Genomic DNA, 25,779 nt, shown 5'->3' with positions numbered 1-25,779 from the left:
TGACTTAAAGTATATACATTATTAAAAGAATACTTTTGATAGATACTGACCACTGCAGACCAGGAACACCCTACAAGAGCTGCAGATTTGGAGATGCTCTGATCCAGTCGTCTAGCCATCACAATTTGGCCCTTATCAAACTCGTTCAAATCCTTACACTTGCCCATTTTTCCTGCTTTTACACATCAACTTTGAGGACAAAATGTTCACTTGCTGCTTAATATATCCCACTCACTAACAGGTGCCATGATGAGGAGATCACTTCACCTGCCTGATCATTGTTTGTGTTTATATATACATATGGAAGGCCTCTAAGGATGCTATGCATACATTTATATATATATAAACTTATATAAACTATAATGCTTATAGTTCGAAGCAGGCAACATGCTCAAGAGTTTATATTTGCACAGATTACCCCCCTTGGTGACAAAAAAAAAGCAAGCAGTACAGCAACACAGTATTTGTATTTGCACAGCAGGTAAGAGACTAATAATACATGAGAATATGTTTCAGGTTTATTGATTGTGTACACCAGCTCTCACACATTTTCCCTCTGGATGTAATAAAATCATACAAGGGCAATTTTTAACTCTGAACAAATCCGTATATAATTTGATTACTGAAGAAAAACAAATGTACAGTGAAAATGGAAAAAAAAAATAGAAGAAAATAAAAAGAAAACCCATGGCAAGGCTAGCACACATAATATGGTTCATGTGAAACCAGCTTAATTTAAAAAAAAAAAAAAAAAAAAAAACTGTGAACATGATGCTTTACACAACCATATCAAAATATTGAAATCTGCTACTTAACCCACACTCAACCCAGCAGAAATTCTGGGGGAGATCATTTTTATTTTAACTAAATCATAAATCAATATAATCTATATTTTTCACCACAAAATAACGAAGTATTAAGTACATCAACATACATGTTTCCGTACAAGCTAAATACAACCACCCTTTCTAAAACCAGCTGGTGCTTTGACTTTTGTTGACCCGATGGATGGATGGATGCATTTGACGAAATCATAGTGAAGTATACAGCTATTATTTTTAGTGGATGAATTACTGTCTCACAAATCAAGTTCTCCAGCCACAGGGTTGGAATCTCTGACCTTCATTACAGTCAATGTGAACAACTAGCCTGCAGTTTCAAGCTTTCAGTGCTCCAAACACACTTGACTGCTGCCTGATGACAGGTTTGTTTGAAACTGCAGATCAGTGGATACTCCTAAACTGTGCATTACACAGTCAGAAACCTAATAACGTTCTGCTAAAACTCGATATCAAACCGTCTGGAGTGTATACTCAGTGAAGGTTACATGAACAAATAGAATCAATAGCCACCATTATGTCTTTCATTTATTTATGTACATCGGTGTATTTTTTTAATTCTTGCTTCCTACATCACTTCCTACATTACTTCTCATTTAAGTCAGTGCTTATTCATTTCATCTTTAATGTGATGTTCATGGATTTTAAGACCTGCTAATTATAACACAGAAATATAGCTGTTCAAAGTAAGCCTCTTTAAAGAATGTAACAGCAGAGCACCAGCCAGCAGGACTTTACATCAAAAATCAACTAATTAAAAAAAAAACACACCAAAAATTTAACACTAGCAACCAAATATAAAGTACTAAACTGAAATGAAAATGAACTCTGTTCTGAATAAGTGTTATCCCAAGGTGTTTCTGAAAGTATTTTATGATACTCAACTCAATCCTAAAGTCTAAGCACCACAATTAACAGATCTGTGGAGCTAAGTGTGTGTTAAGTAGCTCCGCCCAGCCCTCGAAAAATTAAAGAAAGCAATGTAAAAAATTAAACACACACCCACACAATAAATTAAGAGGTTTGCTTCTTAGCAGTGAAAATATCGTTTGATGGATATGAATGTTAATCCATTCATGAGCCTAAAAGATGTAAAGCCAAACAGATACATCTTTAAATAAACATTAGGTATGCAGTTCTAAAATTGGAGAATGAACCATGGCAGCAGCCTTTAGTCCCTTGTGTGTGTGTGTGTGTGTGTGTGTGCGTGAGATCAAAAATAATAATAACTTGGAGATGTTAGGATCCAACACGGGTTGTTGTGGTTTTCTTGTCTGAAAAGAAGCTCCTGAGCAGCACGACCTGGCTGATGCTGACCACCAGGAGGATAAATGCCTCTCCGATGGACCAGAAGGCCACCCTGGTGTTCAGGTCCTCTGCTCTGCTGCGTCCCTGCGCCTCCCTCAGCCGGAAATGAGTCTGGTAATCGATCACAGACTTCAGGGCTTCATGGATGGAGACGCAGGCAGATTCCATCTGATGGAGGTAAAGCACGAATACGAGTCAGAACTGTTCAGTAATCTACACTCAAAAATATGCAACTGATATCAGTGACTTGGGATACATAAAGTAGCTGTGGACTAAAAGCTATTATGATTTAACCCTTAGCCTTGATTATAATCCTCACACTGTGAGTTGTGGAATACGTACTTGCGTTAATGCAGTCACTCGGTTTTCGTTTGGGAACAGAGGAGGATCATCACCGACTTGGAAGTCAAAGTAGACGGTCTTGTGTGTGAAGGTGGAAAACTCGTTGCTGAAGCAGAACTTGTACGTTCCATTTTTTGCGGCGGTGAATGTGAAACTGTCATACTGCTTCTTCATCTCTTTGTACAGAACTGTACCTTCCGGATCCTCCAGACGACAGTCAACATCGTAGTGGCCCCCGGTCACAACCTGCACAGAATTTATAAATAAATAAATAGTTCATAGAATTCTAATTGGCTTTTGTTGGACGCCTGAGCAGAAAAAACAAATATGCTTATGTTTTCAACCATCATAGAAACATCTTTTGATGGAAATCACAAAACACTTCCCTCGAAAAAACACTAGTCATTCCACATAAAGGAATCCAGCAATGTGGCATTATTTATTTTTGTCGCGGTAGGGGTGCAATAGGAATGTTGACATACAGGTCATAGAAAAATTACATGAATCTGCTCAGGCAATGTTCAAACTCACAGCATCCTTTTTGAGACAGAACAGCAGGAAATTATTTTAAGTGTTGTCGATCAGACCTGTGATCAGGGACTGAGGTCCATGATTTTATTATCGCTCTGTGTTTTGATGGTGTAGAACAGAATGAACAATAATCACAGCCTCTTCATCTCTGACAATAAGACAGATGTTATTTAGTTATTATAGCTAACATTTCTCTTCAATGTTTTAGAATTCATTAAATTAACTTATTTTTATGCAATCTTTTTTATGCATTTATTTATTTGTGAACCTCTCTATGCATTTTTTAAATTTATTTTATTTTTATTTTTTTACATTATATACACATTATTTGACCCTAAAATATTATTTTTTAATCAATTGCTTTACATTTATATTTTTATTTATTTCTATCAAGGTGTTCTTTGTTAATTTTTTTGAATTGATAGCAATTTGATATACAGCTACCACACATGATAAATTCTTAAAATCCTATAGATAAATGTTATTATTAGTTTAATATTAACTTGAAAATAACAGTAAAATATAATGGCATGTAATAAAATAAATCCGGAAATTAAAATGAAATTTAAATTTGTATACACAGTGTAACTAGTTTGGTTTCTGTGGGTGGGAAAAAAAATCCAAATGTCAAAATTGCAATTCAATGCTGCGTTCCACATTTACATAAAATGTCCATCACATTTGAGTAGGTGGATGCTACTCATTATATTAATCCGCGACAACAAAGGGGGCGGGGGAATTTTTTAGCACTGAAAGTAAAAAATGTGAGAACAGGCTGATCCTCCTGAAAAAGACAATCTTCAGCAACAGGAGAATTTCAAGGACTAAAGCCGCTCAGAAGAAAACAAAACACAGCATGCCACTGTTGATCTATTTGCTCTGTAAATACAGTGTAGTTCTGTGGAAGCTTATTTCAAGGCTGCCCTGTTTTCTAGCTCTCATGTCATCGACCATCCAGTTACCTTCAATGGGATCTTGGTATCAGAGTTAGGGGCAATAGAGATAAACTGGGGGTGGTGGATCTACAGGAAAGATGCTTGGTATGTCGGGGCTAAGGCAAATGCCAAAGACTAGCTGACAACTGCCTCATGGTGATCTCTCTTTTGTGGTGAACTGCTTGGGGTTTGCTTAGTGGACTATATTCTTTTAAACTAGTGCAGACTGAGAGCACTGCACAAGTCAGGGTTCCCTAAAACTAGCTCTGGAGGGTTAAAGTTCAGTGCACCACTGTGAGTACTCTGCATTAATAGCACTGAATCTGGTTCCTTATCTGGCCAGGGACCATACAAGCTGGGACACACAGGTCGAGTTAAATGTAGTGCAGAACATCATCACAGAAAAGTTTCTGGCTGAAATCACATCCCTAAAGTGACGTTCACACACACGTAGTGATTTTATCGGTGCAAGTCACGGGCCGCTGAAGTCATCAGTAGGCATTCCTACTACTGGTTGCCATAGCGATACAGTTTATCAGTGGATTACACAGCTAGCATTCCAACTGACCAATTGCTGCTAAAATGAAACATTCTAGATGGAGATTCAGCAGTGTATATAAAGGAGAAACAGACATATCACATGCACTCTACAGTCTTCACTCCCATTAGTAGTTGCTGCACCAAGTCACTCCTTTTTTTTTTTTGCATAAAGTTAAAATTGCCTCAAAGTTTCTCAGGTCATGTCAATGGACACATCCACATATCTACCGTCAATCATGTCGCAAGATAACACCAGCCGTCACTGACAAGTGAAATGTCCGGTTGCTTAGTCTCTGTGAGTCACTGTATGTGTGAATGTAACAAAGGCTGTAGCAACATTCATTTAGCAACAGTGATACATGGTTAGTGAACAGCCTCAAAATTCTACCTAAAAATTTGTTTCTCTCACCAGGATTCTGCTTGCATATGCACAAAACTCAAATGTTCAAACGGTGAATTCTAAACTCGAAAAATTACATTTCTAACTACTCAGCTAGCCAGCAGGAACTGTTGGTTCAGTTCCTTGTGATTATTACTGATATGATACGAATAAATATCAGCATCACAAATATGACCCTGATAGGGAATGAAAGAAAGCTTTCTGAACTTCAGTGACTATGCAGGTGGCTTTTAATTGAAAACAGTCGAACTATTTCTGGATCATCAGAACATGAAGGAACAGCAGCCAGGATTCTTCCTTTCATTCTGAAAGCCAGAACAAATTGTGGCTTGATTTACAGTGGTGCAAAAAACACGTTTCAATGTATTTTCTACCAATACAGACAAGATAACAAGATGCACATCAAAGACCGCTGCAACAAGCTGTCAAGGTTAGAGATTTTTCCTGGAAAATGATGTTTCATCAGCCACTAGTCTGACCATTTTCAAGCTGTATGGACCTGTGATGACTCGTGTAGCAGAAATGGTCTATCCAGTTCCCAGTCTTTCACTGGTGGACTGGACTTGTTCTTCAATCGTTGCACCGCCAACAAATATTAAACCAGTACTTGAATCACTGACTGCATTATCTGTAGTCAAAATCCAACTCTGGGCCACAAGGGCTTTTATTGTGGCTGGTCTATGTTGATTTAATTAGATGCTTTAACCACAGTGACATTATAGCGCATGTCATTCACTTTGCAAAAAAAAACCCAAAATGCCTTGAGTGTTCACACTTTTACTGCATGCTGTAGTTAAGCACAATGCAGTGTCTGAGATAAGCTAGCAAAGCTGCCTGGAACTCACATTGCGCCAGGAGACAATATACTGATGACACCAGCCTAGACATTTATGTCGTAAGATTCCATTCAAACATGTGGACCATCTTCATTCCCATGGAGCTGGTTTGGCTTTGAAAATGCTCAAAATATGTCAAATCTGCAAACTATGTCGGAAGCTGCCTCGTATCTTTGACTTAATCTGTGCAATATATGATGTATGGATTTGTGTCTTATAATATAAAAGTATTTGTTCTTTGCTTGCTTGCACCTTACAGCAGAGCAGCTACATGTTTATCCAGGTTTTAATGTTCATGCCCTGCAGCTTGATTATAATGAGTGTTTTATTTCCCTTTGATTCATGTCTTGTTTATTTTATGCAAATTATAGAATCCTGCAAGGCCACTTTGAAATGATTTACTCATACCTGCACTGTTACCCAACAGGCAGGCAGGGTTTTCATTTCACTGCAAGTTGCTTACTGTATATGTCCGTGTACGTGAGAAATCTATCTATCTATCTATCTATCTATCTATCTATCTATCTATCTATCTATTCTCCTGAATCAAATACTTATTTAGTGGTTAAAGCAACTTAAATGCTTCACTTTAAAGTAAATAAGATTTCTTTTCTTAAATATGCCGTTTCCAATGATATCATTAGAAAGCAACAATTAATATCCTAGTTACAAGAGTGGGCTAGTACAATCGACAACCTTACCAAGTAGCTTTTTCAAGGATGCAAAATATCATCAACAATATTCCAGAAAATATCACACATGCCTAGTAGCTGGCTGGGGAAAAAAAAAAAAAAAAAGTCTCACAAATTCATCATTATGATGAGCCTTTAAAAAGAACAAAACATTTCCCCTTAATACCTCATGAGGCATACACATTTGATACAGGTTAACAGAAGTAGGGGTCAAAATTACAGAAGGACAACCAAAGTATTGGGCATTATTCAGTTGAAGTCATTACAGAGATGCCTATGGCTGCTGTGTGTTTATAAGTATATAACCCAAGCGTATGTACAAACACTGTACTATTTTACTGTTTCTATTATTTTTTTATCTTTCTATTTTAATGTATAGGATTCTTTAAAGTTACTCCTCTTAATCTGCTGTGTCAACCTGAATTTGCCCCGCAGGGGATTAATAAAGGTACAGCTCATGTGAAGTCTTGCAATATAACGTAGTGTAATGTAATGTACTACAACACACACCGATCAGGCATAACATGGCAGGTGAAGTGAATAAGACTGATGATCTCGTCATCATGGCACCTGTTAGTGGGTGGGATATATTAGGCAGCAAGTGAACATTTTGTCCTCAAAGTTGATGTGTTAGAAGCAGGAAAAATGGGCAAGTGTAAGGATTTGAGCGAGTCTGACAAGGACCAAATTGTGATGGCTAGACGACTGGATCAGAGCGTCTCCAAATCTGCAGCTCTTGTGGAGTGTTGCCCGTCTGCAGTGGTCAGTATCTATCAAAAGCGGTCCAAGGAAGGAATAGTGGTGAACCAGCGACAGGGTCATGGGCGACCAAGGGTCATTGATGCATGTGGGGAGTGAAAGCTGGCCCATGTGACCCGATCCAACAGATGAGCTACTGTTGCTCAAATTGCATCGCAGTTTGTTGTGTTTGGGCAGCAAAAGGGGGACCAACACAATATCAGCCAGTATTGTGTATATATCATAATGTTATGCCTGATCGGTGTAATATAATGAAATAAGAATGAACATGTATGATCATGTAAAAACAATGAAAGATCAAAGCTTGTGTGAGTCTACATTATCCATATTTACTTAAATTCTTTGTTACAGCACTGCTAGATATTGCACACAGACATCAGTATAAAACAAAACCCAAATTTACCAGAATAATAATAAAGTTAACACTCTATGACTATGCTGCTCTGAGTGTTAGTCTAATATTAATATATATGAGATAATATTAATCAAACAGCGCTGTATACTTGAAGAATGACTGAAATTGACACTTGGTAATTCGTAAGCACTTGAAGGTGGCTTGCTCCTGATATATAGCAGTTCTTAGATGTTACTATTCCCACAAGGATTTTAGTGCTTAATAAGTGGGATCTCAGTTTCTGCTATGGTTTTAAATTAGGTACTAAGACTGTAATGGTATTATATTTACATTTCTGCCATTTAGCAGATGCCCTTATCTAGAGCAACTTACATTTTATCTCATTTTATACAACTGAGGATTAGGACCTGCTCAAGGGCCCAGTAGTGGCAGCTTTTGGTAGACCTGGGATTCTGACTCACAACCTTCCGATCAGTAGTCTAAGCCACCACAACACTACATGGTGGTACTTGACGATCTATCAGAATTCCGCGGTCGTAACATCTGGAGAATTAAGGAGGTGTAGCAGACATTACGTAGTACACTTTTACAGGGAGCCATCTGATTTCCGACAGTGTCGTACCTGAAACTCTAGGGTGCACTTAGTCCCGATGGTGATGTCCTCGTAGAAACACTGCTTTGCGTTATCAAGCAACTCGAAGGTGAGCTCGGAGCCCCACACACGACCCCAGAGCAGCTGTGCACACAACATCTGCACCAGCACGCGCACACTGAGCCCACGGCCACCGAGCATCATGGCTAACTTCCGAGTGATGAATTCTCAGAAGATGCACCTGCAAATGGAAAACACAGCGTTCCTCAGTGAACACACCGCAGTGCCCATTTTAGTTAAAAAATAATAAAGTGTCGAGCTTTTACAAGCCTTTTTGTGAAGCTAGCGTTTCATAATGAACAAGCCCACTTGCTAAGCTAATCCTCAGCTGACGTCGGCTAAAATCGAGTCATAATATCCGATATAGGCATGACAGATACGTTTATATACTAAACAATTAGGCGCACATTCGTTGTGATCTCACTGGCGTCTGAAAAAGGACCACAAATGATGTTTTTTCTTATGTGTTCTTTTATTTCTTATTTCATTTTAGCAATGAAGCTTAACTCACCAACAAATCTTCTACCCGGATGAAGGAAGTGCACCGGCGGCGATGACATAGCACGCACGTACGTAGTGACGTGTACCTAACTAGTACACGTCTGAATGCAAGGTGTAAATTTCTTTCCTCACCCGTATTCGGACAATCCCACATAGCAGGCTGTCTGTGCCAAAACGCGTGGGAATTACCGCATTCCACGTAAACGGAAGTTGGTGTTACGTGGCAAATGATTTACCGCCACCTACTTGTGTGGCGTTATTATAAAATATCGGACCAGACCAAAACTGACAGTTTGGAAGTATTACTAGCCAACAGTTATGGACATATTTATATATATATGGCAATGTGTATTGTATATGTTTAAAATATTTCTTCAGGAAAATATAATGTTCATGTTTTATAGCGTATTATGCTTCATAGGACATTGTCATAAGGGAAGGTGTACAAGACAGTGGTGAGACCGGCCATGCTGTACTGAGACAGAGACAGGAGTCAGAGCTGGAGGTAGCAGAGCTGAAGATGTTGAGGTTCTCTTTGGGAGTGACAAGGTTGGACAGGATTAGGAACGAGTACATCAGAGGGACAGCTCATGTTGGACGTTTGAGGGACAAAGTTAGGGAGGCCAGATTAAGATGGTTTGGACATGTTCAGAGGAGGGAGAGTGAGTATATTGGTAGGAGAATGTTGGACATGGAGCTGCCAAGCAGGAGGCAAAGAGCAGGTATATGGATGTAATAAATGAGGATATGAAGGTAGTGGGTGCAAGGGTTGAGGATGCAGAAGATAGGGATAGGTGGAGAGAGATGATTCGTTGTGGCGACCCCTGAAGGGAAAAGCCGGAAGAAGAAGAGATGCTTCTTAGGACGTTGTCATAATTTTAAATTATTTAAATTTTTCAGAAACATTAACAATAATTACCACTACTACTTCAACCCGAATTCCGGAAATCTTGGAATAAAATAAAATGAAAACCTAAAAGACTTTCAAATCACATGAGCCAGTATTTTATTCAAAATAGAATATATTGCAGAACAACTGTTTAAACGAGAAAGTTGACACTTTTATCCACCAAATGATCTCATTTCAAATTTGATGCCAGATACAGGTCTCCAAAAAGTTGGCACGGGGGTAACACAGGGCTGAAAAAGGAAGAAATTGTGAAAAGATTCAGCTGGGAGAACATCTAGCAACTAATTAAGTTAATTGACATCAGGTCTGAAACACAATTAGCTATAAAAAGGGATGTCTTAGAGAGCCAGAGTCTCTCCAATCTGTGAAAGAGTGTGTAAAAAGATTGTGGAATACTTTAAAAACAATGATCCTCAATGTCAAATTGCAAAGGCTTTGCAAATCTCATCATCTACAGTGCATAACATAATCAAAAGATTCAGAGAAACTGGAGAAATCTCTGTGCTTTGTTGGATGCCCGTGATCTTCGGGCCCTCAGACGACACTGCATCACTCATCGGCATGATTCTGTCATTGACATTACTAAATGGGCCCAGGAATACTTCCAGAAACCACTGTCGGTAAACACAATCCGCCTTGCCATCTGCAGATGCCAACTAAAGCGCTATCATGCAAAAAGGAAGCCACATGTGAACATGGTCCAACAGCACCAGCGTGTCCTGTGGGCCAAGGCTCATTTAAAATGGACTGTTTCAAAGTGGAAAAGTGTTCTATGATCAGACGAGTCCAAATCTGACATGTTGGAAAATCATGGACACTGTGTCCTCCGGTCTAAAGAGGAGGGAGACCTTCCAGCGTGTTATCAGTATTCAGTTCACAAGCCAGTATCTCTGATGGTATGGATGTGAATAAGTGCATGAGGTATGGGCAGCTTGCATGTTCAATGCTGAAAGGTATATAGAGGTTTTAGAGCAACATATGCTCCCCTCCAGACGACATCTTTTTCCTGGAAGGCCTTGTGTATTTCAGCAGGACAATGCAAAACCACATACTGCAGCTATTACCACAGCATGGCTTCGTAGTAGAAGAGTCCAGGTGCTGAATTGGCCTGCCTGCAGTCCAGATCTTTCACCTATAGACGTCTTCAAACTGTTTTGAAAAGAAGAGGAGATGCTACACCATGATAAACATGCCCCCGTCCCAAGTATTTTGAGACCTGTAGCAGGCATCAAATTTGATTTTGTGCATAAAATTGTAAAATTTCTCAGTTTAAACATTTTATGTTCTCTATGTTCTATTGTGAATAAAATAATGGCTCATGTGATTTGAAATTCTTTTAGTTTTTGTTTTATTCAAATTTAAAAAAAGTCCCAACATTTCCAGAATTTGGGTTGTACTACTGCTGCTGCTATTATTATTAGTAGTAGTAGTAGTAGTAGTAGTAGTGGTGGTTGTGTTGGTGGTAGTAGTATATTAATCATACAGCTGTAAATCTACTCTGCTATTAAAAGCTATGGCCAAATAACAGGAGAGCAGAATAAACATGCTCCTTTTTTTTTACAGCAATATTGTACATATCAAATTTGCTGTAATAAAGTAAACCTATTTCAATTACCACTAGAGGGCAGAATAGCTACATTGTTTTGTTTATATGTACTATAACCCTAAATGTGCTCACAAGTAAACATCAATGTTATAATTGATAAATGTCTGGTGGTCTGGGGAAACCAATCGCATTTATCTAATTTTGATCTAACATTTTCTACTATATTCAATCTCCTCTGAAAGTGTTTAAACGATAAGGCCAATTGATCAAAAGATGAATACGATAGACTAGATCAGAATTACAGCAACACAAAAACAACTTGGAACATGGCACCTTTACTGGCAGGTCACCCAATTTTTATGTCCTCCAAAGTGAAACAGATAGACTTGAACACTTTTAATATTTCATTGTTGCATATCCTTTGCTTTCAATAACAGCATCAACTCAATGACTTGACCAAACTCTTGAATCCTTCTACGTTGATGCTTTTCCAGGCTTGTACCACAGCTTCTTTCAGTTGTAATGAAATGCTGCTCAATTGCTTTAAGGTCTGGTGATTGATCAGATTTTCCCCATGATGAAATAGTGCATTGTGATACGTTCTTCCTGTGGAAGATGTTGAGGTCAGCGTTTTGTTTTGTTCACAGCTCTCACAATGTTTACTGTCATCAACTACTTGGCCAAACTGTTTGGTGGTTCCGTGGTTGTTAATACCCCAGTATATGCAACAAATGCAGTCTTCACAGGTGAAACCCAGGACTCGCTCCAAAAGAGTAGACATTCAGAGCTATTAACAGTGTAAACCCTGAGTGTAACAGGATACACCTGAGTAACATGAAACACCTGTCAGTCATGTGTTCCAATACTTTTGATCATCTGACATGTATGATCTCAAACCCAGATGTTTATTTGTATAGCATTTTTTTAACAGTAGTCATGATCAGTAATCTGGGTGTGGGTTTTTGAATTAGATACCTGGTGAACAAGCTAGAGGTGACAGTGACAAGGTAAAACCTTTGAGGAAGACATGAAGAAGAAACCTTAAGAAGAACGGTCTGTACTATGACTAAAGATTACAAATAAAAAATAAATGCTTATGAGCATTTGACACGACTAAGTTCACTTTTTCAAAACTCTCTGTACAAGCAAACAGATCATTGGTTCATTTCTTGGTCAACCAGCACTACGGCTATCAAAACACCGCAACCACGTCGCCAAATAAATTAAACCACAGCGCAAGAACACAATGATCACAAAACAGAACACAACAGCTGGTGGCATTTCACTATGTGTACTATATGATAAGTATTAATGATTAGTCATTTTTTAATTTACCCTTCATTGATAAAAGCATTTTTTTAACACGGAGTTACAAACAGAATGTTACAATTTGTAGTAATTATACATAGCACAAATAACAAAATCAAAAATTACTACAACAAAAAAAACGTATATTTTCTGTGAGGTTAATAAATAATTAAATAATGTGAGAGGAAAAATGAGAAGTTGAAAAATCAAAATAAACGAAAACATTCTACATGTTCTAAATAAATCTTTGGACATTTTTGTGATAGATTTTCAGTTTAAAACTGTATACTTTATGTTAATGCAGTAGGTTGTGTAAATAACTAAGCACTGATAGTAGGAATTGTATATATTACACTGACTTGCTGATACTATACAAGATCTGTTTCACACCATGTGATCTTTATTTAACTGTATGGTTAAAGCAAGGTTATCAAATCCAAATGTCTCGCGTTTGCTTCAGATTGAACATGAACAATTTTGTCTTAGGTGTGTGTGTTAACATTTTTATTGGCTCTAGTCTAAAACACACATGCTAAGGTTTGTGTTTTGTGTGTTTGTACAAACTCAGTAACATGTACTTGTACTGTTTGATTACATGTTTGTGGATTTTGGACAGCCCATGATTTGGAACTGATTCTTCAGTAATGATGACGTGATTCCTTTCTCCTGGTTGATCCAATACTTTTGAGCTACACAGTAATCATTAACACACCACAGATATCGAGTATTTTTTCTCTGCACTTTAACAACTCTCGCTGTAAAAAGCATACGGTTTTGTCCTGGCTTCAAATACAGAATGCTTTGCTCTGATAATTAGCATGTCACACTGGCTAACCAAAACAGACAGTAAGCATACTTTATTTTCGGTTTTTTTCTCTTATTGGTGTTAAAAAGAGGAAAAAGCACTATTTCCATCTGGAGGAAAAAAAAAAAAAGTTTTACTCATCGAGCCCAGTGTATTTCTTTCAGAACTCTACATGAAAAAGGCTTTGTAGATAAAACCTAGCAATTATGTTTTATGGGTATTTTTACAACTGGTGTTTAAATGTGATAAAGCACAGAAGAAAGTACACTGTGTCTCGCAGCAGCATGTAAACAGCATTCTTTTCTGTTCTGGAAAAAGATTATATTATATTACTAGATGATATTACTTGAAAGCTACACTATCAACATCAATTAAATGTACATACAACTGGACATGTATACATCATTTATAAAGAAATCACTGTTACTATAGGGGTAAGTTCAAGGGGTTGGGTAACGTGTGGGATAAATAAAAACAGCAACAAATATTTCAATCAAATAAAGATCTCAGAGCTCTTGTTGTTTGAATGTGTTAGACTATATGACTTTTTTTTGTGGTTTATTGCATATTAATATTCCCTGCGTATTTGAATAATAAATAAGGTCTGACAATGCGACATCTTTTGATATGTGACTGAATGTTCGCTCCAACCTGGATCAAGGTTCTTGGGATTATTGACTTAGCTAGTAAAATATTTAGACTAATTGCAAGCCAGCATGTTCCATGCTGTCCTTTCCAAACTCTTATGCAACTTTGAATTTGATCCACTGCTGTGGTACAAAGTAATACGGCATCAAGCTCAACCTCCTACTTAGCATGTTTTTGTTGGTCGCTGGTCATTTTGTCCAGATTCAAGAAAACATATGATTTGGAGCTCCAACTATCCCAACAATCTCTGCCATAGTCACTGTAGCATCTAAGAGGCAGTGTGTATTTTCAAATGGTTATCATGCCCAAGGCAATGAAAGGAAAGTTGAAAAGGAAAATAATATTTGGTCTGAGCTGTACAGGAGGAGGAGATCGGATGATCAATGACGGTAAAATATTCCAAATATGTCGCAAGGGAAAGTCACCAGACGTGTGGAGTTGTGTTTTCATGTCTGGACTGTTAGCAGAAAAAAAAACTCCAATAACAGAGCAGGCCTTAGACTATTTTTGTATGTTCAAATGTTTAGATTTTTGTGCATTTGTCTTCAATTCAATCTACTAATCTATATATCACAAAATGCTGAATAACGTCTCATAAGAACTACGGATTAGAGAAGACGATGTTCGTGATGTTTTGCTGATCCTGTATTCAGACTCTTATTTTTTTTATGCACTATATTGTGTTATACGTTTAATTTAATAATGGATTGAATTTACTTTGCCGTACACATAATGATAATAAAGTGAACACAGGTTTTTAGAAATTGCTGCAAATTATAAAAGTTTTTCATTGATTCTCATTTTTAAGTACTCTTGAAGAAATCTCTTTGTCGGCAGTTACACTCTTTGTGACTCAGCTTCTACAAGCTTTGAGCACTTGGCTTTGGGCAGTTTTTCACATACTTCCCATCCGTTCAAGCTCAATCAGTTTAGGTTAAGTTATTTTTGAAACATCGAGACAGTACATCATACCCTCTATGAGACATATTTACATGTAATTGGCTCCCTGGCTGTAATCAGAATGTCGATCTTGCCTTCATTACAGATGAACCAGCGGCCAAAGAGCAGTCAAACCGTATTGCAGAACAGAGTATACAGTATAATAGTTACAGAGTGTATTACTTCATTAAATTTCATCTGAGACACAGTGTTCCCATTCACCACTTATAGTAGAATACACAGTACTGCAAGTCAGCATGTGTAAGCTGAGAACAGTTAAAATATCACAAGATTACAGCTAGCGTCTCGGGAGCTACAGTCCTGAGAAAAGCCATTCCTTTTTCTGCCTTTCCAACTTTGCCAGCATCATTTTATACTTTCACCCTCTTTTTTTAACAGAGCTTCCTCTTCCTGTAGAAACCTGAGATGGATTATCTACAACAGCCGAGGACCACATCAGGTTTCAGTCCTGTCAGAACAAGAGTCTGAAGCTACAGTGCGCACAAGTTCACTGAAACTAGACAGCTTGGAAAAAGGTTAGACGTTTTGGGGAACCTGTAGCTTCAGATTCATTTACATCTATCAACGATACATTCCTGCCCTATATACAGTAGCTTAGGATTCAGTATTCAGACTCTTTCAGTTTTTGAACACTTTATAGTGTACATTTAATTAAAATGAAATGAATTTGAATCTTCAAAATACACAATTTATTTTAGAAATTTCAGACACATTTTCAGACCTTTGTGGGTCAGCCTCTTTGTACACCTGGCTTGACTGTATGCTTCAGGTCACTGTTGTACTGAAAGGTAAACCTTTGTCTCAGTGTGGAGTTGTGTGCACTTTGGAACAAGTTTTCTTCAAGGAGCTCTTTGTATTCGGCAGAATTCATCTTTCCCATCATGGTTCGCTGCAGGCATGGTATTAGTCCAGTTGATGTACTGTGCCTGTTTCTTTTTGTAGTGCTTGGATATTAGTCTAAAGAGTTCAAATTCTAAATAAAAACTTCTGAATATCACTTCATCGTAAAGGTTGGACAGAGTATTTTAGTAGAAGGCTTCCCAGAAGAGGGTTTCTGAAACTATGTTAAAGTTGCCACTGGGTTTTTGGTCACCTGCTTAAACAAGACCCTTCTTGCCTGATTACATTTTGGCCAGACAGCCAGATAGAAGAAGAGTCTTGGTGTGTCCAATGTCAAAGCTTTCATTCCTTCCCCAGTTTTGACACAAATTGATTGCACAAGTCTATGCTTGAGTCTATGGATTTCATAGCTTGGTTTCAGGTCTGATATTCACTGGAATTTGGGGCAGTATACACACAGGTGTGTGGCTTTACCACAGGTGGACAGGTGAATTTACCACAGGTGGACTCGTGTCAAGCTCTAGAGACATCTAGTAAACATAATGCACCTGAGCTCAATCTGGATTCCTTTAGCCAAGGACATGAATATTAAGTTTTTGACTTAAACCTTAAAACCTAAAAACATGTTTTCACTTCAGATTAATGACCAAAAAATGTATTTAATCTATATATACTATATATATTGAATGTTTCATCAGATGGAGGTCAATGACTAATTTAATGTTAGTAATACCTACCAAAACAAGCTCCTTGGTTGTCACTAATATAGCTAGCTATCTAAGCAGCCTGCTTCTTATTGATGATGTATTGTACATAGCTAAGTGTATTAGGGCAGTCGAGTATCATTTGAAATGAATCTTAATTGAGCACATACACAACAACATTGATGGAGTCAGTCCCCTATTTTTGATCATACAGAATGATGTCATTCTTTCATCATCACTAAAATGATTCACTGGTGTCATCCTCTGTCAGGAGACTCTAATCAGATAGGGGTTGTATCTTGCGTCACTTTAAGAAAAAATACACAAGACATTTTTGAAGAAAGTGCAAACTGCAAGCCAAGTACGTCAGAAGCTATAGTAAGTGGAACCAATAGATATTCAAAATGTACAGATGCCTATATGTTTAAAGCCCAACATTAATTCACTGGGTTTTTAAAGTCGTGCAAGATAATTGCAGTGTTGTACAGACAAGCATGCAGTCATTCCAGATGTTCAATTCATTAACACAGCCACATGCTGTCAAGGATCAGTTTTCATTATCCATTCTCCTCATTCATTACCACAGGAGTTGTTTTTATATCTTCTGGGGAAAAAAAATGCAATCAACTCTATATTGCGGAACCAAGACATCTTTTGTACAACCAGTATATATCTGAAGAAGCACTTTCCTTGCAGATCTGATGAAGGACTTTAGTCCTAAACGTCCTGGATTTTAAAAAAAACAAACAAACAAAAAACTTCCATACTACATTTTAGATTTTATAGTCTCTACATGTGTGTAGAAATACACTGCATTTACATCCTGGATGCTTTTTTACAGCTACTTCTGTATATATGGATATACTCTACCCACTGCACTAAGTTACTTTACATGTTTATACTGTTGTCATGGATTGTGAAAAGAATTGTCTTTTATAGCAATATTACAGTGAAACAGAGTCTGGGTTTCTGTAGTGTAGGTTTATTGTTTAGTGTTTAGTCTTTAACTACTGCATTTATTACAATAATTATGTATTTTATTAGCATTTAACGGCGCTGTCTGTCACTCTACTCATCCTCTTATCTTTGCATTGTTTCATGTTAATTGTAGCACTGTTATTCTGTGGGAATTATATATCTGTGATAAAAAGATTTACAATCACTTGGAATCCATAATTCTGATACGTCCCTCTTTCCACCTTTCCAAAAACGGTCCTGACTCTTTAAAGAGTCCTTTTATATTCATTTCATATATATATGTACTCCTTCAATGCCTTGGTGATCTCTACAAGAATAAACCATTCACTCTGCTACTAAATGTAGTTTGGGGATTGATAATATAGCCTCAAAATATATTTATAAAACTATTATTAAGTATTTGTGTTAAAACAATAACTACTACAAGTCATTTCATATATCATATATAACCAAAACAAATGTTTCTGTCAAAATAAAAGCAAAAAACAAAAAAGATACTGACTCCAAATCAGATTATTAGCACCAAAGAATGACAAATTTATTATACAGGACAGACAAACATGATCGGAAAGAATGCAGAAATATGATTTCAGGTTGTACAGTTATTACAAAGCTTTTTCATCATCATCCTAATGTCTGGCTGCTGGAAGAAGCAGCGTTGCTAGAAAAAGCAGTTCAAAGCTATAAAAATACCTCTCCAATCATAGCTCAACAATTATCATTCACTGTGCAATTAAATTCTTACTCTAATTTTATCTTAAAAAATCATCGCTATGTAAGACTTCATTTCAATTTTAAATAAGACATCTAGGCTTAGGATACTAAGCACAATTACCATCCTGTTTAGCTTATCCTAACATCAAATATTCCATATTTAATTTACTGACAATGAATTGTATAAAAAATAAGTCTTTAGACTACATATGGTGTTAAGTTACAATGTGGAGGTGATAAACCATGCCAGTTTACATTGAAATTAACACATCAATAAAAGAAAGTGCTCCATTTCACATAAAGGTATTACATTTCATGAGTGGTCTTTTTTTAGTTAATTACTGTTTTGTAACCACAGTGAAAAAAACAATTAAAATACCTCCGTGTCATAAATTACATGTTTAGTTAAAACAAATTCAGGCCCAGTAACAGTACAAAAGTATGATTGTACAGGTCACAGATGCTTAGGAATGCTGTTAGGACTTCTCAAACCAAGTGAAGAAAAGGACAGATTGCTGAGGCAGTCTAGCCACATTCTCCTATTAAGACCCCTTACAATGTGCCCAGCAGCACTTGCCAAGCTTACACTGGGTCATGACAAAGCCCTTTGAATTACTGAGTCCCTATCCCAAATGTCCATTGCAAATTTAGTGAAACGTATCAAATCATTATTTTTGTTTTGCAAAAAAAAAAAATAATGATGTCACCTTTGCTGTTTTAACCATGCCTGAATTTTGGGATGTAATGTTTTGTCTTCTCCATTCTCAGTTATTTTCTTGTGAGATGGTACTTTCCTGTGAAATAAGAGAGAGCAGAAAAAAAAGGTAAATACTAAGTTGAGAAAATAAGGTCACATTCTGTTTAAACCTCTATGATTAAAAAAGTGTGAAAAAAACAAGTGGCGGTGACGTAAGCAGTGTTTTCATCCCCTCTCATCATTATCTTATCTTATCACAGGAATGATGGTGAAATGTGCTTGGCCAGACAGCATTTTGGTCAAGGTGAGCTTATGTAACTCCTGAACAGAAGATAAGTCCATTGTATTTGCCAAAGCTGAAACAGTTCCCCTGTTGCACCCCCCCAAATTTTTCTAGAACTCTACAGCAAGCTTGCACATGTTAGAAAGAAAAACCTTGTCTAAAGAACACCGTTTCTGAAAATTCTATTATCTGAATATTAAAATTCTTTTAATTTAGTTCAGTTCAATTTAGTTTAGTTCACTAAATACTGTTTCCTCTTGAGACTAATTGCACAAGGAGTCTTTTCTTTCAGAAATAATCCCAGATCTCTATTTCTGAGACACAGACATACAGTATATATACACCTGACGCAATAAATAGTAGTTCTCAATCGCCGGACTGAGACCAAATTACAGCTGGAAGATCCTGCTTAAACCCCACTTAAGAAAATGTGTGTCTGCAGTAAACAAGAGAGATATCAGCTTCACCGACGAAAACAGTCAGAAAACCCCACACATAATTTGATAACTCTTTGGTTCATTTAGCTTTCTGCACTGGTAGCCTTAAAAATATATTGACGGCAATTAGAAAGCTCTAGACAGGTATATATATATACATATACAACATTCAGTGATCAGTGGATATATAACTAGATAAGCTTTATGAGGTGATAAAACAAACAATAACACTTCCACCCACTGTTCAATCAGGAATGAACTGCTTTATCTTTATCTACTGTAAAATATAAATTTTGACTTCCTGGCATTGATAAGCTTTTACTTTTATTGTTTAATAACACATTCGATTAGATTCTGTACCTGTACAAAGTGCTATCGTTTTCTTAAATGCTTTTGACAGAGGAGAACATGCCACTCATTAAATAATAAATAATATTAGAACATTAAATAATAAAAAAAGAACTAATAGCCACAGAACAGCTTTATCTTTGCCCATTACTGCTTAGCAACCAAAGCTTATTGTTCACAAATTGCACCGTGTGAAGGGAGAATTGTTTATTGTCATTATGATTAATAAGAACACCATATTCTTATGCAAGGGCATATCCATTAAAAAATCACTGTCACACACGCACACACCCTCTCATTTCTTATTCATTTAATCTTTCCTGGTGAGTTCTGGCTCTCATCTGATCTATCTCATCTAGCTGGATTTTGGGAAAAAAATTTATTACAAGACAAGTATTAACATTTTAGACTTACAAATGGTGTCCTCTGGCCAAATTTACTCCAGAATGTCATTTTGACTGTGTTCTTATGTCCCGTTCTCTGGTCAAATGTCTGGCAATGCTGGAAAGGAGGACTGTACAAGTGCAAGCTGGCTGCACATTCCGTGTGACTGACGTTTTCTACCCGGTGCAGGCCAATGGAATCTGCAACACATAGACATTCCCGCTGTTACAAGTTAAGCCAAAACACTTCATGTCATGTTTCATCACTTTTACTTGAAAGCATGCTATTTATACCCTCAATCTTTCAATATGTAATCAAGACCCCTCTCACACCCTTCTATAGCACATTTAGGGGATAGGTATGGGTGTGGCAGCAAAGTAAAATAAATAAAATGATTTGCCCTCTTAGCAAAAAAGGATCCACCCTGTGACCTTTCTTCAGTATGTGTTTTATCTTGAATCTTCTGTAATCAGTGTTAATAGATTATTAACCAGAGGTTAATAGATAATTAAGACAGTATACGATGCTCAAAAAAATCGATCATTAATTCATTCTGGTGACACAATCTTACCGTTAATATAAGCACACTGGTTTTCTTGCAAGATGCGCTGAGATTTTTGGACCATGTCACCATGCGATTTACTGTCAGGCCATTCAAACAGAGTCTCCTTCAGCTGGCCTTGCAAAAGCTTCAGGAAGCAGTGTGAATCTGCATGGTCATGGATACTGCTGTAAATGGCACAGAGCACAGACACACTCACAAATAGGCAAGAAGTCTTCTGTTACAAATCCCCCCCAATTTACTGTAACTTCTACTAAGCTTAAATTACAACATACATATATTTAAATAAACCTGTTATTTCACTGTCACTCAGTGAGGGAACTAAGTAAAGCACATGACATTCCTGTATTGCATAAACAATCCTTAATAACGGTTTTAAAGATAAAAATAATAAATGTAATTAATAAATGTTGCTGATTCAGAATGGAGTCTGACTCATGAATTATGCTTATCAATGTGTCCTTTCCATGTAAGACATCACAATACAGATTGCAAGACACTGAACTCCACTATCAGTTTGCATGTGTCCAACAGGCAACACAGCAACATCAGCACAGTTGAATGAACACCTACAGAGCTAACCTCTTTTAACCCTTAACCCTTAACACTGTTGATTATGTCTGTTCAATCTTGAGGATTAAACCATTCAGTCCATTTCTTTTCATATTATTAATGAAATGTACCATATATCCCATTTACTGAAGCTAAAGATAAATATCAATTAAACCATAAGTACAAACTATACCAAACATTCCTCAGGGTATTTATTGGTGCTTGAGTTCAAGAGGACAATTATAGCCTGAAAACTGATATACCTTTGCGCAAATTTAGCTCATCGCATGTGTATTAATATTTCACACTTATGTTGTCAGTAACTCCTTACCTGCCATGTCCTTCACCCCAACACAGAATCATAAGATTAAATTTGCCGTTGCCTTCATCAACGAGATTCCTGGTATACCTGAACAGACAAATCATGACATTGTACTGTTCATATAATTAAGAAAGACAATTTTTAATTGACAATTTTTAAAGACAATTTTTAATTTAAAAGCAATTTTTATCAGCCTGCAGTAATGACCTTCCTTTAATGTGGTATTTAAATCGACATAACCGGTTTTAAGTACAATTAAATCTCAAGCTGAGTGGAATTTCAGGTTAGAGGGCAGCACATGCTGGTTCTGACTCTAACGACAAGTTGTGGCTCAGAAGGTTGTGGTTAAAAAAAAAATAACACCCTTCATTTTATGGCGCAATATAAAGCAGATCATCTGTGTGACTGTACATATGGGCTTCAGTTAAGGACATGTGGCAGCTATATATGGATGACAATAAAAGCTTCTTGACTTCATACCTCAGTTAACATTTAGCTATATTCCAATAGCACATTTTGTTATAATTTGTATTTATTTTTGTATTTCTACTTTGTATAATAGGTTTTTTTTAGATCAACCTATTGTTTGTGTATGTGTGTGTGTTGTGCTATTTGTGTGTGTGTGTGTGTGTTGTGTGAGTGTGTGTGTGTGTTGTGTGAGTGTGTGTGTTGTGCGTGTTGGTGTGTGTTTTGCGTGCTCACAAGCAAGTTCCAGAATGTGCTATAAATTGAACGATCCTCAGATTACAGATGCTGCAGCAGAGCTTTTTTTCTGTAGCAGTTTTCGGGTGTGTGTCGAACCCAGGCCAGTGATTGGCGGCCTCAACCAACCCCCCACCTCCACCTCTCTCCCCCCTCGTCCCCTTCACCAGCCAAGCTTTAAAAGCCTTTTAAAACACTCATCAGCTTGAGGCCACCGTATAATAGCAGTTTCCAAACACGGCCAACTTGTGAAGCACAGATAAATATTCACTACATTTTAACAAAAAAATGGGCTGAACTTTAAAAAAAATCTCTCTTTCCAAAAATAGTAAGCTAAATATCTAAAGTGCTGTGATACAGTTTTTAAAGTAAACAAATAAACAATTCTAGCTGTAGATATGTAGAAAATAAGATATTTTTTCCCCTCAATTTTTTTTTACATTTCATGAAAAAAAACAGTGTGAATAATAATACTAATAACAACAACAACAACAACAACAACAATAATAATAATAATAATAATAATACCTGTACTGGTCAAATTTAGCAAATTTCATCCATTCCTGTGGTTTACTTTCGTATGCCTCCATAATATTCTGCACCTCCTCAATATTGACATTGTCACTTTCGAAAATCTGGTGGAGAATTTTGATCAGATCGTCCAGGCTCTCTGGCTTTACCATCTGAGTGTGCTCCATGTTTCCTGTCGGTGTTCCTGAGATGCTTGTGCCACTGAGAGAGCTAGTCTAACGTTTTATAGATTCTGGTAGAACTTAATGGACTGTACCACTCTGTTTTAGAGGGGGGAGTTCTAAAGGTGTCGATTTTTTCTTTTTTAAAGCGGATTAAAACACTACCGATAATGTGCCGCATGGACTTTTAGTTTATTTATATATATATATAATTGAATGAAGACGAGCATAGGAAAAAATAAATGTATGTTTGGCTGTATTTCTAGTCGTCATATCATGGTGCATTTGGTATAATCCTGCCACATGTTCTTATTTTCGAACGGAGCTTCAGTGGGCCGTAAATGAAAAGGGTACATGATGTCGCCTTAGGACTCGTTTATATAGTACACCGCACACTGAATTAGGAAAAGTATCCAAACGTTTTAAAACATGATGCAGCAAATCAGGGCATAGAATTAATTTATAATAAATAAATAACAATACAGAATAGAAGTTAGCCAAATAAATTGCGTCTTTTTTTGGTCTAAATTAATAGACAAATAAACTAATAAATTCATAAATGTGTAATTGTAATTGTAATATATATATATATATATATATATATATATATATATATATATATATATATATATATATAAACATTTATTTTACTCCTTACAAGTTAAAAGAGACCATGTGCAAACGACCGTAGGGTTTTTTACAAAACCAAAACAACTGAAAAGGGGTCACTTTTTGCAAAACTATTGCGAAAAACTCAGCCACACAGAGAAGCACTGTGCTTTCAGAGTGCTAATGATGTGTCCAGCTGGACAGTGTGGTGAATTGCTTTGTTTCTTAATCAAAGACTCGGTTCAACACAGCCTTCTTGCTCCGTCACGTGGCCGCACGAGGACAATGCAGTGAAAGCTGCACAGCTCTCACTGACCGCAGTTTTGCTTGAACACAATCTGCGACCTCTGCTGTTTGAGGATGGTTTAACAGACACTCAGGCTTTTTTGCCCATCCGAACAATTTTGCCCCGTCTTCTTGTGAAATCATCCACGACTTCTCAATATTTATGGCAACAGTTATTGTAACATGGAATAATTATTCCATCATTTTGTTTGCACATATCATTAAAAGCAAAAATAATAATAATTACAATTACAAGTATTTTTTAAGATGAAAAACCAAGTACATGTCAGAGAATTCACACAAAAAACTGACTAACAAAAATATTCATTTTTTTCACAGCTCTGCTTACATACATAAAACCTAAATCATTAACTTTTAAATTGATTTAAAATTAATTTAAATTAATAATGCTGTAATTTCCACAAAAGTCTCCATGTATCTGGCCCTAAACCCTCTACTGAAGCAATTTTCTATCACTGACTCTAGATAATGAAAGTTTATGGTTATATTATCTGCTCAGATAAAGCCAAAATCTTCAAAACCCATTGGACAGCACATCACACTGCAGATAACACTAAAGCATACTTTGAAAGCAACCTTTTTAAGGCAAGGAAGTGGAATATTCCGCAGTGGCCAAGTCAATCACCTGATCATTTCACATGGCCAAAAGCAGGAACTGAAGACAGCTAAAGGCTTAATATAGCATTGCCAGGGTAGAAACCTAACATTCGGTGATTGCTTTGGGTTACAGTCTTTGACAGGTAGTCATTGTCTTTTTTGGAGTAGTCATTTTTAGGATTGTGCCACATAGTCCATCCATCCATTTTCTATACCCGCTTTATTCCTAATTAGGATCATAGGGATCTGCTGGAGCCTGTCCCAGCACACATTGGGTGAAAGGCAGGGGTACACCCTGGACAGGTCGCCAGTCCATCACAGGGCCACATATAGACAGACAACCACACACACTCACACTCACTCCTATGGGCAATTTAGAATTACCAATCAACCTAATGTACATGTTTCTGGACTGTGGTAGGAGTACCTGGAGTAAACCCATGCAAGCACGGGGAGAACATGCAAACTCCACACAGAAAGGCCTGGGATTCAAACCCAGGACATTATTGCTGTGAGGCAACAGTGCTAACCATTAAGCCACTGTGCTGCCCCAGTTTACTCCCACTGCTCCAAAACATGACAATAGGTGGAATGGCTAGGAAAAGAATCTAATTCATCTAGTAGCATATTAGGTCAGAAAACCTGTTAGAATATTGTTTAAAGTGGCTCTGTTAATAGCAATGTTTCTGAGCCTTCAGTACTTCCGAGGAAAAGTGTAGAAACACAGTTGTCTTCCATTTACACCTCTTTATAGGGGGCTTTGAAGGATGTCACATATTTCAAGTGTCACATCACACCTCTGTATAAAGTGCTATATATAAGTGTGATACAAGACAGTGAGGAAAGCAGAGACAGAAGAATGTGTGATGACTTTGGATTTGAATAAATAAACTGTAAACGGCAAAAAAAGCAGTACATTGCTTGCTTAGGAATCTCTATTTAATGCCTGTTTTTCTTATTAAAAGGCATAATCCTTAACATTGAATAAATTCATTTTAACCTGCTTTCAGGTCATATAATGTAAACATCACAACTCTTAGCAAGAAGCACACATTTAGGGTACACCATCAACCATCCAAACACAAGAGAAACCACATTTTATGATTAAAAAAATAGATATGGACCCTATTTATATTATTAATGTGCATAAATGAAAAGAAATAAATAAAACTGTAACACTGTAAA

At 36.9% G+C, this 25,779-nt stretch overlaps 2 protein-coding genes across 2 annotated transcripts; both read right to left on the bottom strand.

Moving 5' to 3' along the window:
- Positions 1–496: 496 nt before the first annotated feature.
- Positions 497–8,819, bottom strand: tmed7 (transmembrane p24 trafficking protein 7). Its single transcript, XM_058390400.1, has 4 exons — positions 8,701–8,819; positions 8,160–8,370; positions 2,490–2,735; positions 497–2,315 (listed from the first exon to the last, which is right to left on the bottom strand). The coding sequence occupies exons 2-4, from the start codon at positions 8,331–8,333 to the stop codon at positions 2,079–2,081; spliced, it is 657 nt and encodes a 218-aa protein (XP_058246383.1). The 5' UTR covers positions 8,334–8,370; positions 8,701–8,819; the 3' UTR covers positions 497–2,078.
- Positions 8,820–17,897: 9,078 nt separating this feature from the next.
- Positions 17,898–23,130, bottom strand: cdo1 (cysteine dioxygenase, type I). The gene is made up of 5 exons (XM_058390686.1): positions 22,919–23,130; positions 21,698–21,775; positions 20,824–20,981; positions 20,283–20,452; positions 17,898–18,897 (listed from the first exon to the last, which is right to left on the bottom strand). The coding sequence occupies exons 1-5, from the start codon at positions 23,086–23,088 to the stop codon at positions 18,868–18,870; spliced, it is 606 nt and encodes a 201-aa protein (XP_058246669.1). The 5' UTR covers positions 23,089–23,130; the 3' UTR covers positions 17,898–18,867.
- Positions 23,131–25,779: the final 2,649 nt, after the last annotated feature.

Source organism: Hemibagrus wyckioides, linkage group LG05 (assembly GCF_019097595.1).
Source record: "Hemibagrus wyckioides isolate EC202008001 linkage group LG05, SWU_Hwy_1.0, whole genome shotgun sequence".
Taxonomy (NCBI): domain Eukaryota; kingdom Metazoa; phylum Chordata; class Actinopteri; order Siluriformes; family Bagridae; genus Hemibagrus; species Hemibagrus wyckioides.
This window is presented reverse-complemented; position numbering and strand designations above follow the sequence as displayed.

Coding starts and splice junctions, on each gene's coding strand:
- cdo1 (XM_058390686.1), bottom strand. CDS start 23,088: ATGGAGCACACTCAGATGGTAAAGCCAGAGAGCCTGGACGATCTGATC. Junction 21,776..22,918: donor GCTAAATTTGACCAGTACAG/GTATTATTATTA, acceptor TTGTCTGTTCAG/GTATACCAGGAATCTCGTTG. Junction 18,898..20,282: donor TTGGCCAGAGGACACCATTT/GTAAGTCTAAAA, acceptor CTTATTTCACAG/GAAAGTACCATCTCACAAGA.
- tmed7 (XM_058390400.1), bottom strand. CDS start 8,333: ATGATGCTCGGTGGCCGTGGGCTCAGTGTGCGCGTGCTGGTGCAGATG. Junction 2,736..8,159: donor AGTGCACCCTAGAGTTTCAG/GTACGACACTGT, acceptor AATTCTGTGCAG/GTTGTGACCGGGGGCCACTA. Junction 2,316..2,489: donor GAGTGACTGCATTAACGCAA/GTACGTATTCCA, acceptor TACCTCCATCAG/ATGGAATCTGCCTGCGTCTC.